The sequence below is a fragment of the Oikopleura dioica genome, chromosome XSR (genome assembly GCF_907165135.1).
Source record: "Oikopleura dioica chromosome XSR, OKI2018_I68_1.0, whole genome shotgun sequence".
Taxonomy (NCBI): domain Eukaryota; kingdom Metazoa; phylum Chordata; class Appendicularia; order Copelata; family Oikopleuridae; genus Oikopleura; species Oikopleura dioica.
This window is the reverse complement of record NC_137294.1, coordinates 2,556,671-2,579,462: the sequence shown is the minus strand read 5'-3', so window position 1 is coordinate 2,579,462 and position 22,792 is coordinate 2,556,671. Positions and strand designations below refer to the sequence as shown.

General features: G+C 42.4%; 7 protein-coding genes across 9 annotated transcripts; 5 read left to right on the top strand and 2 right to left on the bottom strand.

The window, feature by feature from the left end:
• The first annotated feature begins 1,343 nt into the window (after positions 1–1,343).
• On the top strand, positions 1,344–3,005 carry LOC145707518 (28S rRNA (uridine-N(3))-methyltransferase-like). The gene is made up of 7 exons (XM_081785056.1): positions 1,344–1,558; positions 1,604–1,764; positions 1,815–1,960; positions 2,031–2,145; positions 2,191–2,312; positions 2,361–2,567; positions 2,908–3,005. The coding sequence occupies exons 1-7, from the start codon at positions 1,359–1,361 to the stop codon at positions 3,001–3,003; spliced, it is 1,047 nt and encodes a 348-aa protein (XP_081641182.1). The 5' UTR covers positions 1,344–1,358; the 3' UTR covers positions 3,004–3,005.
• Positions 3,006–3,031: 26 nt separating this feature from the next.
• LOC145707519 (uncharacterized) lies at positions 3,032–4,904 on the top strand. Its single transcript, XM_081785057.1, has 3 exons — positions 3,032–3,172; positions 3,598–4,045; positions 4,604–4,904. Exons 1-3 carry the CDS (start codon positions 3,068–3,070, stop codon positions 4,729–4,731), a joined length of 681 nt encoding a protein of 226 aa, XP_081641183.1. The 5' UTR covers positions 3,032–3,067; the 3' UTR covers positions 4,732–4,904.
• A 433-nt stretch (positions 4,905–5,337) lies between these two features.
• On the top strand, positions 5,338–6,245 carry LOC145707751 (uncharacterized). Its single transcript, XM_081785321.1, has 3 exons — positions 5,338–5,775; positions 5,820–5,896; positions 5,949–6,245. Exons 1-3 carry the CDS (start codon positions 5,347–5,349, stop codon positions 6,025–6,027), a joined length of 585 nt encoding a protein of 194 aa, XP_081641447.1. The 5' UTR covers positions 5,338–5,346; the 3' UTR covers positions 6,028–6,245.
• A 1,013-nt stretch (positions 6,246–7,258) lies between these two features.
• Positions 7,259–12,431, top strand: LOC145707925 (1-phosphatidylinositol 4,5-bisphosphate phosphodiesterase zeta-1-like). Of its 3 annotated transcripts, none has more exons than XM_081785517.1 (8): positions 7,259–7,503; positions 8,501–8,555; positions 8,841–8,938; positions 9,389–9,624; positions 9,724–11,613; positions 11,657–11,792; positions 11,834–11,924; positions 12,171–12,261. In XM_081785517.1, the coding sequence occupies exons 1-8, from the start codon at positions 7,480–7,482 to the stop codon at positions 12,176–12,178; spliced, it is 2,538 nt and encodes an 845-aa protein (XP_081641643.1). In that variant the 5' UTR covers positions 7,259–7,479; the 3' UTR covers positions 12,179–12,261. The 3 variants fall into 3 exon arrangements, with proteins under 3 accessions (XP_081641643.1, XP_081641641.1, XP_081641642.1); XM_081785515.1 differs by having other exon boundaries at positions 7,260–7,503; positions 11,834–12,055; positions 12,171–12,431; XM_081785516.1 differs by lacking the exon at positions 7,259–7,503 and adding an exon at positions 7,859–8,053 and having other exon boundaries at positions 11,834–12,055; positions 12,171–12,431.
• On the bottom strand, positions 12,125–13,956 carry LOC145707926 (uncharacterized). Its single transcript, XM_081785519.1, has 3 exons — positions 13,234–13,956; positions 12,794–13,188; positions 12,125–12,685 (listed from the first exon to the last, which is right to left on the bottom strand). The coding sequence occupies exons 1-3, from the start codon at positions 13,788–13,790 to the stop codon at positions 12,510–12,512; spliced, it is 1,128 nt and encodes a 375-aa protein (XP_081641645.1). The 5' UTR covers positions 13,791–13,956; the 3' UTR covers positions 12,125–12,509.
• Positions 13,957–15,928: 1,972 nt separating this feature from the next.
• LOC145707978 (uncharacterized) lies at positions 15,929–19,440 on the bottom strand. Its single transcript, XM_081785577.1, has 7 exons — positions 19,065–19,440; positions 18,730–18,845; positions 18,360–18,688; positions 17,709–17,937; positions 16,472–17,665; positions 16,265–16,426; positions 15,929–16,214 (listed from the first exon to the last, which is right to left on the bottom strand). The coding sequence occupies exons 1-7, from the start codon at positions 19,242–19,244 to the stop codon at positions 16,031–16,033; spliced, it is 2,394 nt and encodes a 797-aa protein (XP_081641703.1). The 5' UTR covers positions 19,245–19,440; the 3' UTR covers positions 15,929–16,030.
• A 1,421-nt stretch (positions 19,441–20,861) lies between these two features.
• LOC145708768 (kelch-like protein 23) lies at positions 20,862–21,744 on the top strand. Its single transcript, XM_081786465.1, has 2 exons — positions 20,862–21,430; positions 21,469–21,744. The coding sequence occupies exons 1-2, from the start codon at positions 20,862–20,864 to the stop codon at positions 21,734–21,736; spliced, it is 837 nt and encodes a 278-aa protein (XP_081642591.1). The 3' UTR covers positions 21,737–21,744.
• The last annotated feature ends 1,048 nt before the right edge of the window (positions 21,745–22,792 follow it).

Sequence of the window (22,792 nt, the reverse complement as noted above, 5' to 3'; positions counted from 1 at the left end):
AATTAAAAAGAAAGATGGTCGTGACGATTCCGACAGAAGAAGAGCTAAAAGAGCTGTCGAATATTCCCGTTCCAGAAAAGCCCTCTGCCCAGGAAGAGCGAGATCTCGAGGCGGCAGAGCGGGAGGAAGAAGTAGCCGCGCATCTGGAAACCCTTGAACCAGAGGAACGAGCAAAGCTAGAAGAACTGGCGGAGAAGAAGGGAAAGAAACTGACGCCCGCGCTGATACGGAAGAGGAGAAAGAAGTTGGAGGACGCTGAAGAACGGAAAAAACGACGACTGGAGCGGCTTGAAAGAAAACAGAAACATCTAGCGCAAGTTAAAGAGACGCTGGAAGCCGACCTGGACGAGGACACGGAAAAGACCAAGATCAAAGAATTAGGAAAGGCTTACTTGCTTGAATTCTCATTTCAGATCATTCTTGTTACTTTCAGGGTCTCGAAAATTTGGACGTGCGGTGGATGTGCAAGCGCGCCCTCTCCCCTTGCACTTCCGCGCGGTGGTCGTGGACTCGCTTCCACGCCCGAGGCTGGAAGTGCAAACGCGCTAGGGGGAAAGTGAGTAGCCCGCCCCACAGAAAACCTTGAAACGAACCAAAAAAAGTTCGTTCTCAACCCGGAAGCCCTTTTTTGTCGATTTCGGGGTTTTATCGCCTACCTACCGGAACAACCTGAAATTGAATAAACATAGATTGAACTCACTTAACTAGTCCTTTCCTTTCATAATAGAATTAATTTTGAGTTAAAATAATTGACTGCCAGAAAATTTTTACTTGACTTTTAAAAACTTCGGCAAAAACCTCCTTCTAATGGGCTAAAGCTAACTTTTATTCACAAAAGTTCTCTTAAAACTTGATATAATATATAAAAATTTAACAAAATAAGCATCAAATCATAAAAAAAAAATAAGCACAAAAAAGGGTCAATTTGCATCGTCAAAAATATTTGCGATTTTGTGATTACAGGATTGTGAGGTTATAAATCATCTGGCCAAAATGAAATGATTAGAATTTTTATCTGCGAAATTGGTCGAAAAAAGGTTTTTCCTGAGAGTACCTGACTGGGTGAAAAACCCTGACCTTAGTTCCTGAGTAAAAATCGAGAAAAATTTTCTGAACCCTGTACTCAGGTTGCCGAGCCCGGGCACAATCGAAAAGGCGCGTCACTCCGGGTGTGCACTTCCAGCCCCAAGCGCGCACTTCCAATCGCGGGCGTGGCACGACCAGCGCCGGGAGTGGCTCCACGACCAGCTCGCGGTTTTTTTAAACACGCACTTCCAGCGCGCAGAAGTGGAGCGCTCGAGAGCGCGTTTCCACACCCACCGCACTTCCAATTTTTCGAGACCCTGGTTACTTTTTAAATGTTCTACTCGGCTAAAGCCTTTGCGAAAGAAAAGAAGCGCAAGAAAGAAAGAAAAACAAAAGGAGCAGAAGTTTCCGGACCATCGAATGAAGCAGCGGAAGAAGCTGAGGAAGAAGAAAAACCTGTTGGACGAGATTGGACGCTGTCGATCGCTTTACCGGGATCGATTCTTGATAATGCTCAAAGCTTCGAACTTAGGTTTGTCTTCTTTCTCGGGTTCGTTTTCAATTACAACTTCTGTAGGACATATCTAGCTGGTCAAATAGCTCGTGCGTGTGTGGTCTTCAACGTCGACGAGATTGTCATTTTCGACGAATCCGGCGAAGCAGCTGAAGATACAACCGGCGAGTTCTCTGGGGTCAAAAAGAAAGGAAACCCGAATCAAACACTTGGTCGAATTTTACGTAAGCTTCCTTCCTCTTGACGCATCAATACTTTTTCTTGCGCCTTTCAGAATACTTGGAATGCCCTCAGTACCTGCGAAAAGACCTCTTCCCTGTTCACAAAGATTTGAAGTACGCTGGTTTGTTGAATCCCCTTGATACGCCGCATCATCTTCGAGCGAGTGAATTTTCCAAGTATAGAGAAGGAATTGTGCAGGCAAGGCTTGAATTCGATCATTCCTGATTTACGAGAGCTATCAACGAATGAACCGAAAAGCCAGAGAAAGGACAGACCACCAGGAAAGAAGAAGGGCAAAGGATCTTGGATCAACTGCGGTATCGAGCACGACGTGCGAGTTGAAAAAGAAGCTCCTGCGTTTTCAAGAGTGACTGTCAAGCTTGGTTTGTAAATTTTCATTTTCAAGAGGGTTCACGTAAATTTTATAGATGATGAGCAACGAGAAGACGGACGCTACTTGACGGGAAAACTTGTTACAGCCGCGCAAGTACGCGAAGAATCGGGGACTTACTGGGGCTATCAAGTTCGTCTTGCCAATTCACTCGGACAGGTAGCTCTTAAGAGGTCAAATCCAGTTCTTGAATCAGCTTTTTTTCAGGTTTTTATGCATTCGCCCTGGGAAGGAAACTACGACTTGATCCTTGGGACGTCGGAGCGAGGAACGCCAGTCAAGAAGATGCAGCCTCAAAAAGCCAAGCACATCATGGTCGTCTTTGGCGGCGTGAAAGGACTTGAGTATAGCTTTGACCAGGATCCAGAATTGAAGGAAAACGGAATTGAAAGCGTGACAGATTTGTTTGATATGGTAAGCGCCCTTCAGACTCAATTCTTGGCTCGGCAAGATATGTAGGAAACCTGAGTCAGGGTGTTGAAACTTTTAGCCTGAAAAAGCTCCAATGAATAGCCACGAAGCGGAGAATAGTTTTAGGCTTTTCATTGAACCTTTTCCCTGACTTGTATTTATATAAACGTAGGCCTTGAGCATTCTTTCAAATCGGTAATTATTAATGCTAGCTTCGGCAACTCCACGTTGCCCATTGTGCCTTTTGTGCATGGATTTCGAGTATGGCCCGGACTACCGATTTATTCTTTTGCAGCTAGAGATTTTTCGGACAGTTTCCGAAGCTAGTGATGATGATTTTTAGTGGCTGAATACGTGCCCTAATCAAGGCTCGCGAACGATACGAACGGAAGAAGCGATTTTAGTGACTCTCTCTGCTTTATCTCCAAAACTCGGATGAGAGTGCTATTTGAATCAATGTCGCTAATTTAAAATTCTGAAGGTTCAATTCTTTTGGTTTTAGAATGTTCAGTACGGCAAATGCTGATTCGTCAAACGAAAAACTTGAATTGTGGAATAAAATCACTCAAATCGCAGGCGATGCTATCCTCGAGCTGAATCTTTCAGAGGTACTTAGGCTAGTCGATTGCGAGTGTTCTCCGGAAGGCCTGGGAGATGCTCTCTGTTCAATTTTGATCAGAGAACAATAACCCACGACCCAGCCGAAAAAACCCAAAAAGTTGGAATGAAAATGAGAGCGCATGCTTGCTTAAAGTCTGAAAAATAGAGTAGTTCTAGAAAGATATCTTAAAAATTTTAATCCGTGTTTTCTTGAACAGTGTCAATTTATCAAAGCAAGCGTTAATCTAGGTCCAATATTCTACTTTTATACCTGAGTTAGGCTCCTGAAATAGCTTTCGTAAAGGCCGCTACGCGGCTTTCTTTTAACAGAGCCGCGGATGCAGAGTTTATCAATTAGAGTGATAGATAGGTGCCTGAATCAGGTTTCTGCACAAGATACCGAGTCTAAATTAGTACTAACAATGATTTTTAGGAAGACCTGCCCGACATAGCCCTTTCGGATCTGAAAATGCTTTGCGAGCCGTACATCAAGGCGCATCAAGCACTTTTGGCGAGCAGGACCAGTGCCCAAATGCGTGAAGAGAGCCTCCAAAAAGCAAGAAATTCAATTCGTTCACTCCTCCAAAACGTCGACCAGAAAGAATTGCTCGACACGATCCCGTCTGAGCTAGTCGAAGTCGTCGTGGATCTAAATTTGCCCGTGCGTCGCTCTAAATTCCAATGGGCGATCATTGAGGGCGTCGAGGAACTGAAGGAAACCCTCAAACGTGAGTTGAAAATCGCCGAGAGGGAGCAAGAGTTCGTGAATGCACTTGAGAGAGCGGGCAGTGTAGAAGTGTTCCTTGAAAGCATGCGGATGGATATAGAGGAGGAAATTATAACGATTGGTACTATCGAAGAACGCCTCCAACAAAATCGAGGTAATTGCAGTCCTGTTCAGAGTTGGTAAAAAAGTATACTTCCCCTCGCCCTTCAAAAATCTGCAGGGCGCCCTTCATTCTTGAAGGGCGGTGAAGTGTACTTCACGCGCCCTTCAAAGCCCTGAAGTATACTTCAGCTATCGGTTCATCTGCCACAATCAGCGTGATTTAAATCATGGCGCCTGAGAGCCAATAAGCGCAAAATTTGAAAAAATTCTGGCGGATGGATTCTGATGGCCGACAGAACCAAGTTGAAGTAGAGTGAAGGGCGGAAGGGCGGTTGAAGTAGAGGGAAGGGCGGAAGTACACTTCACGCCCTTCAACGCCCTGCAACGCCCTGAAGTATACTTCATTCTGAAGGGCGAGTGAAGTATACTTTTTTACCAACTCTGTTGGTGGTAAACAGGACTCCTGTTTACAAAACCTGACTTCGGGTAGCTAGAGTTCAAAATAGACAGAGGTTGTGATTTTTGCGAAGCAAGCTCTTTCAAGACCCCGACTCAGGTTTTTAGAGAGGTTTTCATTGAGCTCTCGTTGACATTCACGATCTTCTTTCAGTGGAAATCCCGGCTTTACGCCGCCAAAGAAAAGAGTTGAGGAAGATGTTGACTGTTCTCGAGCCAGGATACAAGAACTTCGCAGAGTTCAAGGGAGCAATCCTAAGTATCTTCAACGAACAATCATAAGAACGACATCCTCAAAAAGTTCACGAAAAGCTCACGAGACCGTTTAATTCTGTGGATCACCCGATACACCTAACACTGCGCACTTATCACACTTCCGCCTTCTTCAATCCGAAGAATTCTGTTAAACTTTTCACGTTCCAATATTTTTTATTAAAAAATATTTATGAAAATGGAAAAGAATTCGATCATAACCTATTCAGTGTTTGAGAAGAGTGAAAATAATGAATGCGTTTCCCCTCCTCACGGAATTCCTTGGCTTCGATCCTGCCGCTGAGTCCGACTCCGAAGAGCGAGTGAACAGTGTGGAGAATAATGAGGTCGAGATTCTTGAGGACAGCCCGGTGGGCGACGAGAAAGAGTACTTCGTCAAACGACAGATTGACTTGATCAAGAAGGAAAGGCTTTCGATGCTCTCAATCAGTACGTGTAGAAAATAGTGCTCTTATTAAGGGATTAAAACGATTTTTGCAAAATAGAACACGACTTCGAGATTTTTTAGATTAAACCTCAACGGTAGTATCTGATTACTTCTCGGTTCAAATCGTGGTCTAAGAACATCTTTCTGTTGAAAAAACTCATATATACTGTCGAAAAGCTTGAAAAAAGACGGTGGAAATGACGTCTGATGTGATCCCCGCCGCCACTTCTGGAGACGATGAAGTTCTGAAGGAAAATGCTGCCCCTTCGCTCGAGAACTCGTCTGCCATCAGTTCCTCGTTCTTGGAACGAACGGTCAATCAAGAGATCGAAGCAATGGCTAGCAAGCTCGAAAATCTTATGAAAAGAAAGAAGGCAGTCGACGAACGACTGGCAGTTGTCAAGGAAGAAATCGCGGCGCGCGCAGAAAGCGGAATGACGGAGCTTGCCTTGACCAGAGAAAAAGAAGCCAGACAGATCGTTCTTCTCACGTTAGCTAAAATGCACAAAGAGCTGATGAATGACCACAACAAAAGGGAGCCGAAAATTGACCTCAGCATCGAAAAGCTCTATTTAGAGAGCTTGAACATCGCGTATTGGCAGGAAACGCTGGCCAAGTCGTCAATGGTAAAAACATATTTTCAAGCTGACTGTACTAAATTTTCTTGAAGGGATCGAAGCACCAGATCAGCAAAGATATATCGACATCACTCTCAACGGCCGCTGGGAATGTGCTTCATTCGTTACGGTAAGATCATTCCTCCAATATTTAATCTTTAGAATTTATGCTTATTTTTCAGGGAGCTGGGGGAATCAAAAGCCGATGCTGAAGTAGATCAACTTCTCTCATCAGTCATGAAACTTCTAATCGAAGAATGACTCATTCTGAATGAGTGTTTAATCTTTCCTTAGAACTCATTCATCTCGACCTAATCTAAATCACAGTCTGTATCTTACAGAAGAAAATCACTTTTTCTGATAAAAATATCGCTTCTTTCACTTCCAAAACTCACACTTTCCTTATTCTTCTTTCTTGTTAACTATAATTGCAACTGCAACATGTTGTTTGAATAAAAATATTTATAATAATTCTAAAATTACCGCCATTCTCATTTGTGATAGTTTTCGCTGGAATTCTGATTGACGCCAAACTGAATATACTGCTGAAAATCGCAGCCACTGATTTTTTATCTAACTCGAAGCCGCAAGCGTCTTCTCGATTTTCAAGAGTATTTTAAGTTTATGGCAATCCGAAATTCGGATTCCAAATTCCAGCGAGAATTAGTTCGAAATCAGAACCACTTTAGAAAATCTCAGCTGAGAGTCCACTCGTTTAGATATACTAAAAAATGACGAAGAAAAAAGGGAAGCGGGGCTTCAACGGTGCGAAACTCCACCACTTCAAACATATCGCATCCCTTCTCCAAGCGGCTTCAGTCGAGGGCGTTCCCGCCGCCTTCCAGCACAAATGGCAACACACGGCGAAGAAGGTCTCGGACAAAGTCGTCGTCCGACTGCACAAGAGCTACAAGCGCCGCTACTGCCAGCGCTGCTGGTCCTCGCACGACAAAACAGCGACGATAGAAAAGAATAAGAGCGGAAACTTCAACGAACTCAAATGCGAAAAATGTTTTTTTACGAAACGACTTGTTAGAACAGATAAAGCTGCCAGTAACGCTGTGAAAAATAATAAAGAAGAAAATCAATCTTAATCACGCAAATCACGGATTTACTTTCAGTTCGGTGCTCCACAGCCTGTTTAGAAACCTGAATCAGGATTCTGTAAGAACTATTATAAAAAGCCGATTAGCGGATTTTTTTAATGAAACCGCGAAGCGGCTTCGCCAGATTGTAGAAGATTGATTGAAGTGGTAGTTTTGGCAGCCTGTAAAGAAACCTGAGTCAGGGTCGAAAATCTGAGTTAAAATTACGAGCTCAGTCTATATTTCCCGACTTATTAAAGCTCTTTCAGAACCCGGACTCAGGTTTTCTTCACGGGTTGCCGACCAGGTTGTGCAGCTCCTTGGATTGTAAATTCACCAAAGTGTCTGCTTCTTTCATTCAATTGTTTCAAAGCCAAAGACACTAATTTTCGTGACAGAAGAACGACAGGAAATGTCCAATGGGGTGACAAATCAGGCCCTGTTTCCTGTTCGTAGCGTCAATACTGATAATCTCTCAAGGCGTCACTTTTTTCCCATCCCCCTTTTTTCTATTATTTTCCGGCTGAGAAATTTAAAAACATTCCGCAGGGCAGGGTATTCATTGGATCAAACAAAGACTTAAAAAAGTTCTGATGCAGAGATCAATCTTCTGAAGAAGCGAGGGAAAATGACCAATAATGGCAAACGAAAGGTATTCACAATTGACAATACCGTATTGTTTTAAATTTGTAGCTCATTGTTTCACTTTTCTTTCTTTTAGAATTTTTTAAACTTTGTTTTGATCGATTTTATAATGGGAAGTCCGTGTTAATGCGATGTCGTCAACCTGCGTACAAAACCTTAGTCAGGGTGTTCAAAAATCTTCAGAGAAAAGCCGAGTGGCGGCTATTTTTTATAACGAAGCCGCTAACATTACTGCTACGCGGTTTTTCCCTACATCCTCTTTGAAAACCCTGACTCAGGTTTTCTACACAGGTTGCGAATCTCAGCTGCAAGTAAACGCTCAGATATGGCTTTTTTAAACCAACTACTTGACGTCTTTCAAAGGGCATAGTTTGTCACTCTGTTCAGACTACCCTATCCTGGTACTCTAACTTGATTTTATTGTTCCCCTACTTTGGTCGCTCGTGAGTGAGCAATAATTCCGAGCTCACAATAATCCTTCTTCTAAACCGAGAGACATAAAATTAGAAAAAAAAAGACATTTTTTAATTTTTCGAATGCCCACTCAACTCGTATCGGTACTGTAAATGATACATAAAATCAAGACTTCTAAAACCCAAGCGGCTCTTGACCATAATAAATCAATAAGTCCAAGCCACCATTCGTAAATTTACGTTTTTCAAAATGCCAACGCTCTGAAAGATTTAACGAGAGCCAGGCTCTTTTCAATTCAATTGAAAAAATCCAAAACTCACAAAGGCGCTCACGTAAGCACTCAAACAAAAAGCTGCTGCCATACTGACCGCCCAGTAAGAAAAGCTCGCGACCAATCTAAATATCAAAAAAATCAGTGCTCATGAACTGAAATGAAAAATTCTTTTGCTAAAAAAGATACGTCAGAAATCATAAAACAAATGCAATAAAATGAACTTGTGGACTTGATGGCTAGTCGTAGTTAAAAGTATCCGGCGGAGTCTGAAGATCTTCTGAAAGAGAAAGCGAAAAACTCAAAAATGAAATTTCAGGTCTTGAAGAATGCCGTTCTGCCGAAGAAAGATAGGGGCAAAGCATTCAAGCATGGTAAGAGGACACTCCTTCTTTGACCTAACGAATAGGCGATTTCTACTCGTCGTTCAGGAATTTTATGAGATTACTTATTTATTTCGAGATTTATTTCTAAACTGCCCCGTCAATATTTATTGCTTACTTCTTGGTTACGAATCGTAACTTACGATGATGTTAAATCCATCGTTAATTTTCACTTGATAAAGACTTGGATTTCAAGTTCATTTTTTTGACTACTACAGTATTTGCTCTTCCTGATAGGAGCTAGATACCGAGCTGAATCAATATATTTGCTTTTAGAATTCGACGATTTGCACCCTGAACTGCTAGAAAAAACTATTGAAAATGAAAAACCCGGATTCGGAGCGTGGTTTCGCACGACTGGCGGGTCTATTAGAGTAAGTAACCATTACCATCATTTTCTGTTGTGTTCTTTTGATGGTTTGTAGATTCAATTCTAATTTGATTCTAAACTAGTCAGATTATTGAACACGCAATCAACAATAATCTGTAAAGCTTGTGCTAGATAATAGTGACTATTGTTGCTTTCAGTGTTTATTAATTGTAGTGTAGTGCGAGTATTAACTTTTCTTTGTATAATTTCACTTTACAATTCTTACGATAGAATAAACTATTAACTTATAGCAATTCACGGTCCAGGTAAAACTGTTCGTTGATAAGATTAATTGTGTGATTTATCGTTTTTGTCTGCTAGAAAGTAGTTTATAGTAATTGACAATACTCATTAAAATCTTTTCACATGTGAAGAAAAATGCTAACCTTACTAATTCCATTGTTTCGCCCCGACTGCAATACTTACACTTCAAAAGAAAAGACAATCAATTAAGGAGTTCATCAACAACATCAAATCGACTGAGTGCAATCTCGACCACTACACAAAGGTCATTCAATACAGCGTGGATCCGGGTTGCTTTGGCAAACCTCGAAAGAAAACAAAGACGAAATATATAAACACTACAAATGACTACCAACTTATCATACTTTCAAACAAGCAGAGCGCGATCAACAGTTGGTGCTTTCCAGTTCATTTCCTCGATAAAATTGTGAAAGAAAAGCCAGATAGGCAGGCTTTACAAAACAAAACAAGGAAAAACTAAATGTCAAAGTAATAAAAGTTGACTTCTTTAATATTAATTATTGCTTAAGTAAAGCCCTTTTGGAGCACAAAACTCGAAAAGCTAAATGTGCCGACGAAAAGCAGACACTTGTGCGTTTCACTTCTTTTCGTTCCCGAGTCTAACATTCCCCCAATTACTCTCCAGTTCATCAACGAAGAGGACAAGACAAAAGTCGTGAATTGCTTTAACATGTTGGTTGATACTCTGGGCGAGCTCTCTCCAGCCGACCATCAGATGCTCCGTCTCTGGCGTACTTTCAATTCCGTCGACGAAGATAGAAAGGGTGTTCTCAACAAAAAAGAGATCAAGGAGTTCTTTAGACGAGTGGAAATTACTTACACCGATCAATTCGAAAATAAAATTGAAGCGATTCTAACGGGCCGAACTCCAAGTTCACGAAATCGTGACACGATGACATTAGCGGACGGACTTAATTGGGCTGAAGTAAAATATCTCTACGGGATGTTGCTCATTCCTCAAACTTTGCGAGACCTTTTGGCTGAGAACGATACATCCAATGACGGTGAAATCTCGCTCGGCGAGTTCAAAGACTTCCTCGAATCGCAGCAGATGAAACATGTCTATCTCAAAGATGACGGCAAAGTAATGAAGTACGATACAAGAGTGGACGATGATGTTAAATTGATTATGAATTACTTCGACCGGGACGGAACATCGAATATGACGCAGGAGGAATTCAGTGCATTCATCCTAAAATGCTGCAACGCTGTTGATCCAGGGGCTTACACTCATCACCAGGACATGACAAGACCAATGACCGATTACTTCATCGCGAGTAGCCACAATACCTACCTCGAAGGCGACCAAATCAACGGACCCTGCTCACTTCAAGCTTACGTTCGCTCTATTCAGCGTGGCTGTCGATGCGTCGAAATTGACTGCTGGGACGATGACGAAGAGCCTTCTGTCTATCACGGATACTGTCCTTGTAAACAGTCTCGCTTATTCTTCAAAGACGTGGTCACAGAGTGCGCGAAGTACGCTTTCGAAGAAGGCAAGCCTTACAGCAAATACCCATTCATTCTTTCGCTGGAGAATCATTGCAAAGAAAGCAATCAGAAAAAGATGGCTGACTATATTAAGGCGGCTTTTGGCAAGCGACTGATAACGAAGCCCTTGGGCGATGACGAGGAAAAAATGCCCAGTCCTTTGGCAATGGGCGCGAGATGCTTTGTGAAAGGCAAGAAGCTGAAAGAACCCAAAGACGATGCCGATTCCGCTGACAGTAGAAGCGAGGAGCACGAATACGTAGAGGAAGAAGATGAATCCGCGGAGGCAAAGCACGGTGCCCAAAACGGTGAACAGATCCAAACTGACGGAATCAGAAGCTCGAAAAAGAAGCTAAAGCTGCACAGAGATCTGTCCGATATCACCATCTACACGGTTTCCCGACACCTGAAACCATTCGGCGAATTGGCGCCAGACGACTACAAGTATATTTCTTCTATCAAAGAAGGAAAAGGAGAAGTGATCATGGAAGAACAGGGCAAAGACTTCATCAAACATACGTCGAAAGAACTGGTGCGCATCTACCCCAACGGATCGCGAATTCAGAGCACCAACTACGATCCTCTGCCATTTTGGGCGCATGGCTGTCAAGTCGTCGCGCTGAACTATCAATACGACGGCGAAGAGCGGCTGAAGAACCAAATTATGTTCCAAATCAACGGCAACTGCGGATTCGTGTTGAAGCCGCCGGTGCTCCGAGAACAGCGCGACTTTGACCCAAATAGCAGCAAGTTCGAAAGTCGCATGAAATTCAAAATCGCCATCATTTCCGGCCAGCAATTCCACAACAAAAAAGCGGGAGGAGACGTTTGCGATCCATACGTAAAGCTCGTGCTCGTGTCGGGATCGAAGCTGGACAAAGAGCAGAAATTCAAAACTACTGTCGTCAAGAATAACGGATTCAAGTAAGCTAGGCGTTATTTTTGCTTTTGTTAATTTTTCTCTTAGCCCGACTTGGAAACATGAAAACGAAGCGACTTTCTCCGTCAAGTTTCCCGATTTCGCCATGCTTGAAGTAAAAGTGCTCGACAGTGGCTCAGAAGAGGTCCTGGGCATGTCCTACTTGCCACTTGCCTATCTACAGGTCCGCTTCTCTGTCTCGCGTCTTTTTTCAAGAGTTTTTAGCCGGGCCATCGCTTCATCGAGCTGTACGACCTTAACGGGCAGAACATCACGCAGACGAAAGGCACCCTTCTCTTTTCCAAAATCAGCATTGGTAACGAGCTAGTAAACGAAAAAACTAAAGGAAAGATCATTCCTAAACCAGCCGGGCCCGCTAACCCGCCCGCTAAAAATGAAAACGCTGTAAGCCACCATAACGGCGACAAATCTATCTTAGATTTGAAGGTAAAAAGCAGCAAAGTACACGTTACACGTTTTTGAAAACCAATTATGATTCAAAAATATTAACACGTTTTTAACTCATTTATTGATCGGACGATTTCAGCAAATTCTTGTTCAGGAGAGTGATTTACTCCTACAATCCACAAAAGCACACAAAAGTGATTCTTCAAAGCGAACTCTTCAAAAATCTAAAAAATGTATTATTTGTTCTGGTAAAAAATGCATTGCTAACAATCCCATCCATAAATGAATGATCCAGGTGCTCGGATGAATCAACTTTTCATTTCTGTATTTTTAAATAGCAAAACAATTCACTGCAACTCTTTTATTTGAAGCAAATACATTTTATTCGGAGTACCACAAAATATCGCAGTCTTTTTTTTGAAGCAGTGTTGGTTATTTACATTTGTGAAATCATGATTCTGCAGGGTTATTGATTTTGGGCGACTAAGTAAGTTCAATTGTAGGAATAGCCAGTTGCACCGCCGCGAGTCTTTTGCTTCGCTCGAGCATAGGTGGGTAGACTGGTGGGGAGGTTTTCTGCTGGATGTCTCGCTGACGATTTTCTCTTTTTCACGAGAAGTACGACAATCACTATCACAATGCCAACGACCAAAAGAAAACCGCTAGTGGCTTAAGTTGATCGTTAAAAATAGCTGATATTGTGGGGAGGATTCAGACGAAAATGACAATGAATACGAGGGATTCAGAGTCTCGTGACAAATGAATAACAATCTTTACCTGATGCAATCATGACAACCGGTCCAACTCTTATCAAAGGGCAGTCGACCGCTGGATCCTTACATCCGTCGATAGTTCCTTTGCAATCAGCTTCAGAGTCGTTTATTACACAACTTCCAGGTTCGACAACTGCTGGGCAGGCAATCGAATCCACGGAGATAGCTTCATCATCACTAAGTGATGCACTATCATAATAGTCGTACGATTCAGAATCATCCGTGCTCGTTTTCAATCCCTTCTTTTTCTTTAAAGGCGACTCTGTCCACTCCAATGTCGGGCTGCTTTCAGATGTACTGTAAACAGTGACGCAAAGGTTCGTGCTCTCCACTTTTTCCCCACACCAATGCAGGGTAATAGGAGCATTCGATGACGAATTAACAGGAACAAAGTTCTCCCTAAATTAATCCGTTGGAAACGTGTAAAAAACAGCCTTTATCTACCTGTTCCCCCAGCCATTTTCGAAGCAATTTTGCGCTACAGAATATTCAATCAGAAATTCGTCTGGGTAAGAAACGTGTTCAAAGTGAAAGTCCAGTTCGAAATCGTTTTGCATAATTTTCAGATCGTCGAATGGAAATTGAATTTTCGTTTTTCCAACGAGGCTCTGTTTGAACCCTGGGTTCTCTTTCACTCCGTTGCAGTTATTGCCCAGCTTGAGAACGGACGAAATGAAGCAGTCGTCTTCCACCCTGGGAAATTCTTGATTTTCAACGATGTATTTTTGCATGGCGAGCATAAGAGCCAAATCCACGTGGATGTCTTCGAAATCGGCAATGTCGACAAGTGTATTCCATCCAATATTTAACTTCTTTTTTATTTGATCATAAAAGACCTCAAGTTCGTCATTGTTCTGCGTGCTCTGAAGCAAGCTGTCGCTGATAATGTCTTGTGGCAGAAGATCTTCTTTGTCGAAAATTTCTCTCAAAAACGGCCTCACTCTGTTGATATTTCCGACGTCTGAATATTCCCATTCAATTTTGTAGATTTCGCTGATCATTTCGTTGCTTGTCTCTTTTCTTTCCACTCTCTCTCTTTTTGAATGATGGCCTCTTCTCTGCGCGTTTTTTCTTTTTCTAGCTCTTATTCATCCAACGGATAGCTACAGAACCTATTAGGCACACTCAACTCTCCGTTAAGTTTTTCTCTTGTAAAAATGGCGTGGCCCGAAGATATTTTACTACTCTATTTAGCGCGCTGGCGCTTGAAAACTGACTCACCCTCTCATGCTTCTTCGCTTATTTAAAGAAGCCGCGGACAATTACTAGTCGCAGCGCAAATACAAGCTAACTACGTCAGGCGTCCTTTGACCTTTTTTGGGCACTTTAATCATCTTCGATTGCAGATGCATAAATATTTCAAAAAGGAGAAATTTTAGTCAGAGTTGAAAAATCTCTTGTTGTTCTGAAATGAGCACAATTTTTATTCGAGTCTGAATGTATTGAGAAGCTTTTTCATTAATATACTTTTACGTTGCCGGGGCTGAGAGTTGCAGTAGGAAAGTAGCGATTAAGCGCTTGTTGTTCACTCTTTTCCAAGGTCAAAAAATAGATCTCTAATCGTAAAATTGAAGATTATGTTTTAACCCATCGCTGGTAAATAATCTTCGCGAGATACGACAACTGGGGCCCGACGACATCCAAGCATTCGGCGCTCAGGTCTTGGAACTCGAATTAGAGTTAAAGACAAATAATATTTTTACCAAGCTCAACTATGCACATGTTCGCCAAATTGCGCTAAAAAGCGAATCAAGGAAATCTCGCTGAAAGAAAAAAATTACCGTTCCCGTTTGAATTTTCGGAATGTGGGCTGAAAACTTCTCTTGCGTTTTTGATCAAGTTTTTTTTTTGTAAAACTCAAATAAACTGGGCAATTGAGCAAAAACGTGTCCGAGACATTGCCAAGGCTGAGGCCAAGAAGATAGTTAGAAATCCAAAAGCTCTCATTTTCACCCTTTTCTATCTAAAATAAAATAAAAAATGAGTGAAAGAGGGTTTCTTTGAGAATAAACGAGTCTGAGGATAAGAAGCCAGAGTGCGTGATTTTATCCTGCTTAGTCTTAAATTGCGCCTGCATCTCCAGATTTCCAGCTTTATCCATCGTCTTATACCTACACTTAAGCATATTGCATATTTAGAAAACATAAGCGCCACCGCATCAACATATTCTGTTTATTTTATTCAGACTGCCCGTCAGGATAAATGGAGGAGACTGTTGCTGCTGTTATACAGAGTCAGGAAGCGATTCAGCGCACCAGTAGTCATTCACAGACCCAGCATCTTTTTAATCTCTATCCAAATTTCTATTCAAAAGTATTTGATGGGCAGTCACGTGATTAGCCGCATTTGTTGGGAGTTTCCTGAGTTAAAATTATATTCTTCGTCGAGCATTGCTTCCTCCATCTCCATCGCTTCTGCTTGAACAATGTCCATTTGATAGTTTTCCTCGTCGATTTGATAGTCCATTTCTAAAAAATGCAATTGCTGGATTATAATATTTTTAAAACTCTTGCAACCTGAACCAACTTCATCGACAAGATCATTCTCCTCGATTTCCCTTTCTATTGAGTCTTCGTCATCATCATCTCCTCCATCATCTTCTTCAAAATCGTCTTCAAGCGCTTGTTCTCCAAAGTCTTCTTCTTCCATTTCAGAGCCCTCTTGTTTTAAAAACAACCTTGGATTGTATCAAAAGCAAAAGTTATCTACCGTTATCGTTTTCCTCGCACTCGGTATCTGTTTCTTGAGTTCAACTCGTTTTAGAACACGCATCACGGCTTATTCTATTAAACTTTCCACCTATCGCTTATTCAATTAAACTGATTCCTGACCCGTCGTCATCTTCTCCGTCTTGATCTAGCCATGCCTGAATATTCATAAAAAAACCCGAGCCTAGACCCGAACAATCACAGAATAAACTCACTAGATCTCGCTTTGATTCTTTTTTCTTTACCCTCGCACGGATCCTCTTTGAAGAGCTTCTTTCTTTAACAAACTTGTTCCAAAGATAGAAAATTTTCCCAAAACAAGTCTGCATGTTAAATCGACTCAATTAAAACTGAGCTCTAAGCCCTTTCCTCCGAAAACGAGCGTCACTTTTTATTGAAGCATAAAAATAAGCAATCCCAACTTTGTTATAAAACGTTTCCTTTATTTGCAGGAGAAGTAAGTATTTACAGTAAGATAATGTTCTTCATCAGAACTATCAATTTTTAGAAGGGTCGACTCTCTATTTCCGCCTTTATTTGGAGCCAAAAGCTGCGATTGGCATTTCTTCGAAGTCTGGAGTGCTCATCTCCGCGTGGAAGACCTGGTCGAAATTCATGCTTCGTCCCTCGAAGCCGAACTTCTTCCTCGTCATTTCAACGTTGTACTTTGTTCGTTCTTTTCGAATTGAACTTGGATGGTCCAGACCAGCAAGTTCTCTTTGAGAAAAGATTACAATTTACAATCATGTTTATAAAGCCAAATCTACCTGTATTGCATTCGCATAGCGTGCAGTGGAGAAATAGGCTGGGAAATTCGCTTCTCTCGTCGGGCAAAGACGTGGTTGAACACGCAATCCGCTTGGATCTGACCCTTGATGAAGCCTGCCTTGCCTCCGATCGGCTTCCACTTTCCATTCATGCATTGAATTCTGAACAAAATTCATGAGAAAACATTTTCATTCGTTGATTTTTACCTGTAGGGTGCCTTGGAATTGAGAGTGTAATCCACACTGTTGCATCCAAAAGTGCACACGGATCCTTCATAGCCTTCATCTGAGCAACTATACCAGCCGTTCTTTGGCGGAATAATGTCGAAGTAGTTGCAAGAAGGCGCTTGGCAGTAGCCAGTGTAGTAGGTATAGAGTGGCTGGTTCCAGAAGCCAGATGGGTTGCAGATGATTTCTTGCCAGTAATGAGCAAAGTGGTGGACAGGATGAGTCGAAGGGCAGTTCATCTTGCAGACGGAGTGCGCATTGTCTCCGTCTGTGCAAGTGTTCTCCAGCGCCACGTCGTGTCCAAACGTAGCTCCGCCTCCCTTCAACAGAGGTGGTGGGAACTCGCCGCATCGCATTACCGAGCATCGACCGTATCCGTGCTCGAAGTCATCGAACCACATGTCATATCCAAGGTTGCCATCCCATCGATTGAGCTCGGCTTCGAAGACGATCTGGACGTGAGAATAACCTGCTTGTGGCCGAACATCCATCACTTTTACATCGTAATCAGCATCATCAATGCAGTTTTCGGTGAAATCCGTATCTTGAGCAACGTCAACGAGAATCTTCTCGATCGGATCTTTCTTTCCAGTTTCGTCAGTGTACAGTGCCAAGACTTTCACAGCGTAGGTGAGACTGCAATCCCGTCTTCGATGTCGGAATGTAGCGCAAGAAGGACCATTTGCTTTGAGTTTCTTGGTTAGAGCTCGGGCGATTCCTCCAGATTTTCCAGGGCCATTTACCTCTGGTCGGAGGTATCCTTGTTTGCAGATGTAGTCGACGTCTCCTTCGTTTGTGATGAAGTCACAGCAGTTGTCTGGTCGAATGCAACCGGGGCAATAAGTGTCCATGTTCATGTTGCATCGCCAACCTCGAGGCTCGCACTTGGGCCAGCTTCCTCGCCACTGACCATTCATGCAGGTGATGTACTCGGTTCCTCGGATCTTCTTCCAGTCGTCTTTGCAGTAAGTGTAGCATCTGTGGCCGGCTGGAACGTACTGCAAATGATCGCAAGAGGTGATCATTTCATCCTTGTGAGTAGTGGGCCAGTCAACGGCGCACATGACATCTTCGTCGAAATCGAAACGACTTCCGAGAGTAAAGACTTTTTCGATAACCGGATCGGCTAGTTGCTGACCTCGGCTATCCATCATCCAGACCCAGACGTCATATCTATATTTTTAATTGAAAATTGTGAATAGAAAGATAGATTTACCTTGTGAGAGGTTTGATTTCTCGCCAGACGCTGATGTCTCTCAAAGTTGGGTGGATCATATCCAGGTTGGCGACTTTATAGCTCTCCTGGTTCCAGTTAACGATGCTTTCGAAAACTTCCACTTTGAAATGTCCGATGTCAGACTCGTCGATGTTTTCGATTTCCCAGTTGACGATGAATCCTTTATCTTTGACATCGCTAAAGGACACTGATACTGATGGTGGCGAAACTAAAACATGTGATTAGTTTTCTGGAAAAATACTTGTTGTTTCTTTTAAGAAAAACACCTGGAAGATTTATTCTTTAAAACAATCCTGTTGTTTATACTGTAACATGTTTTTGTTACTAGAATCTGTTGGTCGGATGAGATCTTGTTTCAAGAAAATAATATTTGGACGAATATTGTCTCAAGGGCTTAGTAGCTGGGCGACTGGTGCCTCTTTCTCCCTAGCTGACGTCAAAAAGATAACGCCGGACGGAAGGTTTTGGGTAAAACACGGATTTGCTGGATCAATGTTCTAATCGCGTAACATTGTAAGCGACATGTTTGGGATGCGTACACAGGACTCCTGGAGCAACTTTTTAAACTCATAATAATCAAAATGAGCGCGCGATCGAATTGAATTGAATCGGAGCGAGCCAATTACTTACCGCATTGGTTGTCACATCCGCTGTACTCGAGCTGAACGTTTCCTTGATGCGGGCAATTGTCGTTTTCTCCCATGACGCCGCCGACACAGACTCGTCGCCGCTGACGGATCTTTTCTCCTGTTCCACACTCGCGGGAGCACTTCGTCCATGAAGACCAGGGTCCCCACTGGCCCCATCGAGCAACGTGGTTCATTGTGATGCAGTCAACTCGAGGATTGCTCAACAAAACTCGCTTGTTTCCTTGTCGCGCCGCGCCCTTCCAGATGTATCGCCCAGTTGGTCTGTGGTATGTACATCGAAGTTGCTTTACCGCGGGTTCCATTCGCTGGCTAGAAGGACGATAAGAAAATATGAGGGACGGAAATCTTACCTGTTCAAACAGTAGAGTCTGCATCGAGTGTTTTTGGTCCATTGGCCGATAGTTCGTTTACCTCGGCTGCAGTCGAAATCGTACAGTCCGTACATGATCTCTTCGCTGCATCCTTTCTGAATTTTTGTATTTAAATTTCCGATCTTAAAATTAAAAAGTTACCACTCAAATCGAGAAGCCGCTTGCGGCTTTGAGCTAAATAGGACGAAAAAGCGAAATGAATTTTCTCTTGCTCGAAGCCGCAAGTGGCTTCTCGATTTTTAGTAGTAATTCTACTAAAGTAATAATCAGAATTTCAGCAAAAATTCGTCAGAAATGAGAATCACGGTACGAACCTGAACTTTTCCTCTAACGTAGGGTCTGTCCTGCGTAGTTCTGACAGTTCCTCCTGGAGTCCAAGTAAGTGTGTCGACCTCTTTCTCATCGATGGCAAAGTCTCGTCTTTTCGCTTCTAAGTCGGAGCTATTCTCTCCTTGGACGGCTGCAAGCACCGCCAAAACAGAAAGAGAGCGCATCTCTACTTTCTGGATGCTCTTTGGTGGGCTCCTTATCAGAGTATTTCTGAACTAATGGAACACGGAAGAACCGGACGGCGCAACGATAATAATCGCCAATGGCGCCACCGCGTGGTGGATCAAGGGGATCCAAAGGGACCGCGAGCAGGACGGATAGTCATTTTAATTTTGGTAGAAACAAATCTACGATGAAACCACACCCGACCCAATACACGCGCTCTAAATGCGAAAGTTTTTTTCTAAAATATCGAAAAAACATCTCTCGCAAAACAAGTTGGCGCAAATCCTTAAATTTCAAAATACCTTCGTTTATTTTACCTGCTCAAATTTAATCTCCTTCTATGATTTCAGCGAGTTCAGTTAGTGTCCAGCTCTTTCTCGGACTGTAACACAAAATTAACAGACAACGGGGTCTTATTATTTTAAAATATTAGGGTAAGCGTCTGGAAACCTGTGTAGAAAACCTGAGTCAGGATTTTAAAACGGCCCATAGCGGCTTTTACAAAAACAAAGCCGCAAAGCTGCTTTGGCAAGATAAACATTTTTATTTTTTTTTTAATTACTGTCTATTTCAAATCCTGACTCAGGTTTTGTACACAGGTTGCTGAGCCAAGCTTGCATTATCCTTAGAAATAAATGAAGCTTTTGAATCCAGATGTTGTGTATTTTTGGCTGCAAGGTGTCTGCTCTACAGATATTTATAGGGTGTTATGAACTTTCACAGCAATCAGTTGGTCAGTTGTTTGAAAAGAGGGTCGGGAGCTGAGAAAATACTGGAAGGCATCCAGAATCAAACCAAACAAAGAATATCAATTTTAATTAATTTGAAAATGTCAAGAAACTCCAAAGATGTTACTTTGAGAACTAGCGACGGCAGCGTCCTGATTTCCAGAGATAAACTGATATCGAAGAGTCAGTACTGCAGGAGTTATTTCCAGGGCGACTTCAAGGTAAAAAAATGAAGGGTTGACTAGACGCAAATATTATTGAAAAAGGAAAAAGATGCAGACTTCATTAATTTTCCCGAATACTCCATCAAGATTGTCAAAAATGCAATTCACGAAATCTTCGAGTGGGACAATCTTGCTGCTTCACTTGCTTTCGCGGACCAATATGCCTTCATGGATTTTATTAAAATCGCAGAAATAGAAATTTGCGATACGGCACTTCACGATGATCTGCACGAGCACCAGTTGGCGTATCTTGCTGAGCTTTCTCTTCGCTATTCACTTCAAGAAGCCTTTGTGCCGCTCATCAAGACGTACCGGTTGAGAAAATTAAGGAAAGAGCTCAAATTTGCTGTTAAAATTTTTTGTTAATAAAAATTGAGCTTCAAAAAGTATGAAAGATGGACCAATATCAATCATTTCGGAGATGTTCACGATCAAGAAGAAGGCCTTCTTTTTTGGAGGATACAATCAGGAGCCATACGAGTATATTCACAATATGCCCATAAATGATGTCGTCGATAGGGAAGTTTTTAATCGTCTCTAGAAGTACAGTAGTTCAAAAAACTAGATTAAAAATACAAACAGTACTCCTTTCTTTCATACAGAGCCGGAAAGTAGCTCTCATCGAAGCGATAGCAATTGCCGCTGCTGTCGTCACCAATGGAACATGCTTCAGCGACAACATTCTAGCGCCATGTCACAGAAACTTCCCCGAAGCAATATGGAAGGATACCGAGTGACGGCTTCAAACGGACAAGTCTGGCTAACGGGTGGATTTGACGTGGGCACCTTGCAACAGTTGAATCACTGCTTCACTTTCGACGGACAAAGCTGGAGTCAGTTTCCAAACATGAACCAAGGTCGCTTCTTCCACGCCACATTTGCCTTCAACTACGTTCTCGTCGTTGTTGGCGGCTATCAACGGGAGAAAGTGCTTTCGTCGGTGGAGATCTTGAACTCATCGACGAAATCGTGGCGTTTCGGAGCTCCCATGCCTCTTGGTGTTGGCGGTGCTGCTTTTGCATCAAAAGACGATTCGCTATTCATCTGCTGCGGCCAGTACAGTGTCCATACAGTACACACGACGGATAAGATTCAAAGATACAGCTTGAAACGGGATCAATGGGATGTCTTCTCCAGATACATCTCGCCCGTTTTCTTCCCTTTCTCGGAAAACGGCATGGGCGCCGCTATTTTGCAAAACAAACTTTACATTCTAGGCGGGCAAACAGTCAGGTAGACAAAAAATGAATAAAAGAATTTCAAAATTGTAGAGTTGATGCTCTCGATCTTGAAACTCGCGAGTGGGAGAGACAAAATGACACGCACGAGAAACGAATGGACTCACAAGTGTTTGCCTGGGGAGATGAAAAACTCATCGTTTGCGGCGGATACGACTACACAAATGGCCACTATCACGACAGCATTGAGGAGTTCAACATCAATAGCAGAAAGTGGCGCACGATTTCGGCCCGGTTGGAACAGCCGCTGAGAAACTTCGGACTAGCCGTCATAGACTGTATACAACCGAATCAAATCTAGTTCTATTTTCCGTCTCTCTCTCTTTCATTTTGCTTCTATAAATATCATGCATGCGCAAAGGTCCACGGCACTGACATGTGTTCAAAATAACTTTGCCGATCCATAAAAATCAAAGAGCCTTTCTCAAGATTGCGAAAATCAATCTGCTTCAAACTTGGCCGTCGCAATTAGAAAACGGAAAAAATCATTAGATTTTGAGTCATTATGCAGATCTCATTTGCCTTATTATTCAGCATCCATTCTAGTGCAATTGCTATAAGAAAAATGAGAGCTGAATAAGCAAAAACTTCCTATTTATCCTTTAGGAAGAACTCCCCTCTTTCTTGACCAGCTGACTTCCCTTAGGTACCGTAGGGAGCCATCCGGAGATTTCTGAGGCGAGTTTTTGGGTGTCCAACTTTCCAATTCCTAGAAAGTGTCCCAGGGAACTCGGACGGGTTTTTAAGGAGCTCATGATTTCGCGATACTATATTTGTTCATCTGGGCTTGTCACTAAGCAAGTCCCAGGCATCCGGGTAACTCAATTTTTGCGCATCATACGGGGATATTATTTCCACTGTATGTTCTATTTGTTTTTCATATCGGCCTTTAACAATTTTCATATTTCAATTTCATTTTACATTTCATTTTTCAATTCATGGATCAGCTGTACCTACAAGCTGCCATGTCATTTCAAAGAATCGAACTCGCAACCTGGCGATTCGTAGGCTGGGGTCGTACCAGCGGGCCACTCTGGGCCGACTGCTCGATCAAATAACGGTCGGTTTACGTCGAGATTTACGCTCACGCTGGCGCAGTGCGGCACGACGTTTTTTATTTGCTAACTTTTTTTTCAAACCCACTTTGAATTTTTCGATCAATTTTGGCTGTAATTTAATCGAAATAGTGAGAGATCATCCAGTAAGTTAGTGAAAATACTTGTCAAATAATTAGCTAGCAAGATAATCATAATCAATTCATTAAATAATAAGTGAACGAGTAAGATTAACTTACAGACTCAATCTAATTACATAAAGAGAAAATATGTAATCATCATTAATTGCAGGAATCGAGAAT

Coding starts and splice junctions, on each gene's coding strand:
- LOC145707518 (XM_081785056.1), top strand. CDS start 1,359: ATGTTCTACTCGGCTAAAGCCTTTGCGAAAGAAAAGAAGCGCAAGAAA. Junction 1,559..1,603: donor GCTCAAAGCTTCGAACTTAG/GTTTGTCTTCTT, acceptor CAACTTCTGTAG/GACATATCTAGCTGGTCAAA. Junction 2,146..2,190: donor AAGAGTGACTGTCAAGCTTG/GTTTGTAAATTT, acceptor TAAATTTTATAG/ATGATGAGCAACGAGAAGAC.
- LOC145707519 (XM_081785057.1), top strand. CDS start 3,068: ATGTTCAGTACGGCAAATGCTGATTCGTCAAACGAAAAACTTGAATTG. Junction 3,173..3,597: donor TCGAGCTGAATCTTTCAGAG/GTACTTAGGCTA, acceptor AATGATTTTTAG/GAAGACCTGCCCGACATAGC. Junction 4,046..4,603: donor ACGCCTCCAACAAAATCGAG/GTAATTGCAGTC, acceptor ATCTTCTTTCAG/TGGAAATCCCGGCTTTACGC.
- LOC145707751 (XM_081785321.1), top strand. CDS start 5,347: ATGACGTCTGATGTGATCCCCGCCGCCACTTCTGGAGACGATGAAGTT. Junction 5,776..5,819: donor CGCTGGCCAAGTCGTCAATG/GTAAAAACATAT, acceptor ATTTTCTTGAAG/GGATCGAAGCACCAGATCAG. Junction 5,897..5,948: donor AATGTGCTTCATTCGTTACG/GTAAGATCATTC, acceptor CTTATTTTTCAG/GGAGCTGGGGGAATCAAAAG.
- LOC145707925 (XM_081785515.1), top strand. CDS start 7,480: ATGACCAATAATGGCAAACGAAAG. Junction 11,614..11,656: donor GTCAAGAATAACGGATTCAA/GTAAGCTAGGCG, acceptor TTTTTCTCTTAG/CCCGACTTGGAAACATGAAA. Junction 12,056..12,170: donor AATCTATCTTAGATTTGAAG/GTAAAAAGCAGC, acceptor ATTCTTGTTCAG/GAGAGTGATTTACTCCTACA.
- LOC145707926 (XM_081785519.1), bottom strand. CDS start 13,790: ATGATCAGCGAAATCTACAAAATTGAATGGGAATATTCAGACGTCGGA. Junction 13,189..13,233: donor GAAAATGGCTGGGGGAACAG/GTAGATAAAGGC, acceptor GGATTAATTTAG/GGAGAACTTTGTTCCTGTTA. Junction 12,686..12,793: donor GGTTGTCATGATTGCATCAG/GTAAAGATTGTT, acceptor GATCAACTTAAG/CCACTAGCGGTTTTCTTTTG.
- LOC145707978 (XM_081785577.1), bottom strand. CDS start 19,244: ATGCGCTCTCTTTCTGTTTTGGCGGTGCTTGCAGCCGTCCAAGGAGAG. Junction 17,938..18,359: donor CGGATGTGACAACCAATGCG/GTAAGTAATTGG, acceptor CACATGTTTTAG/TTTCGCCACCATCAGTATCA. Junction 17,666..17,708: donor GAAATCAAACCTCTCACAAG/GTAAATCTATCT, acceptor TTAAAAATATAG/ATATGACGTCTGGGTCTGGA.
- LOC145708768 (XM_081786465.1), top strand. CDS start 20,862: ATGCTTCAGCGACAACATTCTAGCGCCATGTCACAGAAACTTCCCCGA. Junction 21,431..21,468: donor CTAGGCGGGCAAACAGTCAG/GTAGACAAAAAA, acceptor TCAAAATTGTAG/AGTTGATGCTCTCGATCTTG.